General features: G+C 46.6%; 1 protein-coding gene across 3 annotated transcripts in view; it reads right to left on the reverse strand.

The window, feature by feature from the left end:
- Positions 1-5,233, reverse strand: part of LNPEP (leucyl and cystinyl aminopeptidase) — a 50,728-nt gene extending 45,495 nt beyond the window's left edge. For 2 of the 3 annotated variants that reach the window (XM_015849493.3, XM_085529453.1), the window contains exon 1: positions 4,661-5,233. In XM_015849493.3, the coding sequence (XP_015704979.2) occupies positions 4,661-4,679 (19 nt within the window). In that variant the 5' untranslated portion in view covers positions 4,680-5,233. The remainder of the gene's footprint in view (positions 1-4,660) is intronic. The other variant, XM_085529452.1, reaches the window with a different exon arrangement.
- Between the last annotated feature and the right edge of the window lie 767 nt (positions 5,234-6,000).

Raw genomic sequence — 6,000 nt, forward strand, 5'->3', positions numbered from 1 at the left:
TTCCCTTTGCAGTCAGTGGCACTGTAGGAAACGTCACACACGGCCTGGAGTGTTTGCAGAACCAACTCCCACAGCATCCAAGAGCAATGACAGCTGGGGAACAACTCTGCACGCTACCACACTCACTGCAGAAGAGTGAAATCCTCCAAACAGTGGAGCTTTTAGGGGAAAAACAAAAAGAACACTCAATAACCATGTAACGCCCCAACTCCCCGATAACAAGCCAAACTGTAAAAGGCATCTCTGATCTCTGTTGAACTCAGACTCCCACCTGTGGTGAAGGCCAGGGCAGCAGTACAAGACCACCAGCAGCACAGGGATCTTATTTGAGTCTCTGGGCTAAGACAACACTCAGGAGGGACTGTAGCCCCAGTGGTGCCCCAGGAGGTGGGCAGAGCAGCACTCTGAAATTCCTACCTCCAGGGCCAAATGGATGAGGTCTCCAGGGCTGCTCCCTACCCACCGCCTTCTGCCATTCTTCCTGGTTACAAAGAAAATCTTTCTGCAGTTCTTACAGGTGAAGGTCAACATATCTCTACCATTTAAAGCAGTAGCAAAAATACTCAAAATGCAGTTATCAGCATGTACATACAACTCTTAAGAAACACTCTGAGATACATAAGTCCCAACTCATGAAAAAGCTGTTGTTTTAGAAGTTAATTTGATTTCATTTTAAAGTACTGCTGGACAAAACTCTATGCAGTAGCTGCTTAGAAATTTCTCACTCAGACAGAGGAATAATACTGCTTTCACTTAAAGAAGTCAACATTTCTTTTTTTAAAACACGATCTCTGCTGTTGTACTTAATACAGAAAAATACTGTCCAGTAGACTGGAAATTCACTAAACTTCCTTCACTCAGGTCACTGTGCGAAAAAAGAAAATTCTGATTCACCGAATTCAGCTCAGCTCATCATTACAAAAAACAGAGACATGCACTAAACAGAGGTAAGTTTGGCTTCTTAGTAGGCAATTGTTATAATAATGCTGTTTAATATGAAAAAGCTGATTAGCTGCTTGTTCAGCTAATCAACAGATGTTATTTTAAACTGTTTGTTTAGTTCATTAGCAGACTTCATTCTAGCTCCTTCTGGGTTTCAACCCTTTCTATAGCTGTCATTAAATGACTTCATCTAGTGCACATGCATACAGCTTCTCAAGTGCCCAACCCAGCCACTGCACTATGCACCATCTCACTAGAAAGAGACAAGAAGGAAGACCTGAAACACTTTTCCAGATGACAGGAACTGAGGTCAATAACTTTTCAACACTTCTGCCTCACCGTGTATCCCACAGATGCTCAGTTCCATCCACCCTGCAAGCAGAACCTGTCTCCTTAGTGGAAAAGTACTAGCAGGACCCATGACTAACATTTACACTCTGATCTTCTGACTTTGTTTTAACGGGGCACAAGACTTGCAGCCTCTTTCCAAGCAGCAATGTTTGCTCTTGCCAAAAGCAGATTAAGTCCTTTGTCTTTCCCTCATTCTTCTGACAATCCTGTCACCCTTCTACCTGTAACAGTTGCTGGAGCACTCTGTTGAGGTTATGCTGCTAATGCAATGCATCCAGTTCTGAGCTTGTACTGTACAGCACCTGCAGAAAAGAGCATGCAAGTCTCCATGTACACAGGCAGAGGCAGGGATGATTTCTCCCAGCTACACAGACCACACCTGTTTCAGAGCATTCAGTGCAAGACAGAGATCACAGAAGCACAGCAAAAGCAAACAAACACATCCCATTGAGAAAAGGTTCTTGTTTAGCACAGCTGACACGGGAACAAAAGCCACAGATGTTACAACATGTCTTCGTGGAAAAATACCATCTAGCAACATGTATTTTGACAATGTAAGACTCAAATTTAGAAACAAATAGAAGGAATTAGCTATTTTTTCTGTCAGTAATACCTGAATAAAGCGAAACATGGGGATATGTAAAACATAGTGGGGAAAAAAACACTGAAAACAAACCTCTTCCATTTTTACCATCCACCATCCCACTACCACAGATTACTCGCTCTGCTGTTTAGGACCAAATAAAGCGTATGAAAACACACAGGAACCATTAATGTCAATGACAGAAGAGTATACAGTACTGACAGTTAAGGGAAAGCTACTCCCATAAGAAGACATATCTCTTCCTGTGTAAATCCCCCTTTCCTCCACCCCCCCTCCCCCACTATCAGTCCAGCTATGCAACTAGGTTTCACTTCCAAGCTCCCATGCATTGCATAAGATAGGCCTACAATAACTCTAAAAACTTAACAAAAGGGACAGTTATTTGTGGTGATGCATGAAAAGGCAAACTCCTTCCGTACTTCCTTGTTTTTGCACATCACCTGTCTCAAGCGTGAAATACTGTGATCTCTCATTTCTGCATTTTCTTTCCATGTCAAATGGGTAGAAAAAAGTTTAATGCCCTGTGTATTAAAGAGGAAATGGTGAAATGGTCTTCCAGAAATACACACAATCTAAATAAAATCTAAAGGCAAAAACAAAAACTTGCAAAATATTTTGCAATATTGTTCAGAACCTACCCCAAATTACATAACATATTCCAGGCAGTCAGAATTTCATTCATTATCAGTGCAAACGTTCATCTTCCCAATCAGAAAAAAAGAGAAAGAAGAAAAAAGAGAAGAAAAATACAGGGTCTAGGTAACAAATAACTAGTCAGAATGAATTAATTCTGGTAATTAATTTACAGTTCCCAATTTAGGGGGATTTGAGATCACACGGAGAAAAAAAATTACATGCCACAGGAAGTCTTCTGTGCACTTTTAATCACACCTCAATTACTATATTTCTGGAAAAGACTTAAGAATAGTCATGTAAAACAGAAGAATTTGCCTCAAAAATAAAGTTCCATCAGCAGCAATTCCTGAAACATTCGCTAATTCAGCTACTCCAGGCCCACAAGCAGATCTACGCTCCTCCAGCACTCCAGATCTCAATATGCCCACAGCAGAGCTCCCACAAATTGGGAAAGAAGCGCCAGTCAGGAGAGCACTGGCCCCAAGTCTCCAGTGGGGAGCTGTGGCATCATGAAGACAAAGAAGGTAGACAATATATTTTTAAGTAATCTGAGTATTTCCACAAGGGGGACTGTCCATACAAGAGAAATTCAGCACACCCTGTAGCATTTAGAAAAAAGGAACAGGGTCTGCATTTACTGTTAAGATGAATTATGGCTGTGTTTTTCTTTATGATTACGGAAGGGTAAAAATAAAAATAATTAAAAATGATTAAAAAAAAAAACACAAAATATATGGATTAGGGAAATGGTGATCTGCCATTTCCACTTCAGTGCATCTTCTGCCTTGAAATACTATTTTAAGATATGCAAACCTTCTCAAAGCAGCTCAATATCTGTAAAGTAAAAGCAGAAACAGACTTATCATCACTTCAGCATCAGCGTACTGAATCCAGCTAAAATGTTCTCTGAAAACCTTAAGATTCATCTGATCCCTCTGTTTAACATAAGGGAAAGCCCCAGAGGGCTCAAGATCATTCTGAGCTTCCTGTGATAGCCATCTTCTGAGCTCAAACATCATCCTGTACAGGAAACCAGCCTACAGATTCACAAACAGAAGTCATTACCACCATAAATGTGAAAACCAAAAACTTCCCGGTTACTGTGGAACGTGGTTTATTTGAGATATGAAGCTGACAAATCTGCCTTCCAGACCACCAGCCAGGAAATGTTCTACTTAAAAACCAAGCCTGCAACCCTGCAATTTACTTCAGGTTTTAGCAGTTGGGTACCAGACACCTGAAGATGAAGAGAGGAACAACAACTCTGCTTTGGTCTCTATGCTCTCTTAAGCAGCCCCTCCTTCAGGAAGTCTCTTTTTTTTTTTTTCTCTCAGTAGTCTCACCACCACCCCAGTTGCTGGTTTTCACTGCAGAGACCTGGGTCAGCAGCAACAGAAAGGAACTGTATAAGTGGGCCTCAGCACCACTTCTTCCAGTTTCACAGATGAGGAGCAGAAGTTTCAACTTCTTGTTGCACAATACAGTCACAGCGGTATTTCAAACCACTGCTGGAGTGACAGCAGCACGATGGCTGCCTCTCCTTAAAAGAAGACTCTCCAAGATGACCTAAACGAACCCTGCAATTAGAGACATTTGTCTCTTTACAGCAAATACAGCAGCACATATTACAACTCTGTGATAACAGTTAGCTGAAGTTGAATGGCCTTCTGCTAAGGCTAAGATTAAGTACAGGAATATCAACCGCTTGTATGAAGTGCAAACATAGCAAAACACATCCCCCACTGAAGTGACATTAATACATACACATAAAGGTCGACGTTGCTGATTAAACCAACAGAACAAGCCCTGAGGTCTGCCTGCTAACCAGTGTTCCGGAGACGGAGGGCCCGCGGGCACCGGGTGCTGAGAGCCGGGCACAGCGGGCAGCAGCCCCTTGCGCAGCGCCTCCTCGGGCTTACGGCCAGACAACATCGCGCCTCAGAGTGATGAGAAGGCGAGGCAGCCCCTCTCGGCCCCGGAACGTCTGTGGTCAACCCGAACACAAATAATTCCCTAAGAAGTCTCCGAGTTCTGCGCAGGTGTCACGGCCACGAGGCCTGCCCGCTGCCCCCCGAGAAACGCTGCGCACCCGCTACTCGCCCTCGCGGGGATGGCGGCCGCACTCACCGCTGGGGAACGGCTCCATCTTCTTCCCGGCTCCTCCTGCAGCCCCGACAGCAAAGCCCGGAGAGGGAGGAGGCGAAGAGGCGCGGCCCTTCACTCGTCCTCCTCCCGCCGCCTCATGCTCCCCGCACGGGCTGTGCCGGCCGCAGCAGCTCCCCGCAGATCACCCCCCTGCAGGCAGCGAGCCGCCGCCGAGCGCTTCCTGCTCGGGCCGCGCCGCGCCGCCCGCTCCTCCCTCACGCAGCCTCTCCCCGACTGCGCGAGGGACGACGGCTCCGTCAGACACCGCCCTGCCGCGGCTAAAGCGGAACTGCCGGGGCCCACAAGCAGCCTCAGACGGCCGCTCGTAGCGGGCTGGTGGGCGCCTGGAGGTGTCTGGGCCTGCGCTCGGTGGCGGGGCGGCGTCTTGGGGCGGCTGTTGGCAGTCGTGTTCACAGTCCTGTTTGCAGTCTTCCTCTCACAGAATCACAGAATGACCCGGGTTGGAAGGGACCTCAAGGATCATGTAGTTCCAGCCCCCCTGCCTGGCAGGGCCACCAAACATACATTCTCGCCTGTCTCCATTACTGATGAAGTACCATCTGGGGTTTTCCTGGTCTTGGAAGTGTTTGACCGCTTGGGGGAGAGGAAGCTGATTGCTTCCTGAGAATTCCAAATTTAAAAGCCATCTGTTATCCCCCCAAAAAGAAGAAGCTGAAGTCTGCCCCTGTGTTTCCCGTGATGTTTGCAGGAGGGCTACAGGCACACCAGCTCTAGACCTGTTCCCACTGCCATACCTGTTGCCATTGTTCTGTAAACTTAAAATTGCACTTTTTCACACAAGATGACTTAGTTACACAGATGTGCTGGTAGCATAAACTTCATCTTAGTTACATTTCACATTAGAATCATGCAATGCTACAACATCCTTGGAAGATTTGGAAGGGACCTACAAGGCCCAACTCCTGGCTCCACGCAGCACCATGCAAAATTTAAACCCTGTCTCTAAGTATAGTGTCTGGATGCTCCTTAAGCTCCAGCAGCTCAGGGCCGTGCAGTCCACTGCCCTCTGGTGCAGCCCCTTTCCCTGACCCCCCCTCCCCTGGCACAGCTCCATGCCGTTCCCTCGGGCCCTGTCGCTGTCACACAGAGCAGAACTCAGCGCTGCCCTACACTCCCTATGAGGAGCTGCAGCTGCCATGAGGCCTCCCCTCAGCTCCTCTGCTCTGTGCTGAGTGCATGGAGGGGCATCAGCTGCTCCTCACACATCTTGCCCTCCAGACTCCTCACTGTCTTCATAGATGTCCCTTGAACTCTCTCTAATCATTTGTATTGTGGCACCCAAACCCACACCCAGTGCTGGA

The sequence above is a fragment of the Coturnix japonica genome, chromosome Z, assembly GCF_054131305.1.
Source record: "Coturnix japonica strain WE chromosome Z, WE-NBRP24, whole genome shotgun sequence".
Taxonomy (NCBI): Eukaryota; Metazoa; Chordata; class Aves; order Galliformes; family Phasianidae; genus Coturnix; species Coturnix japonica.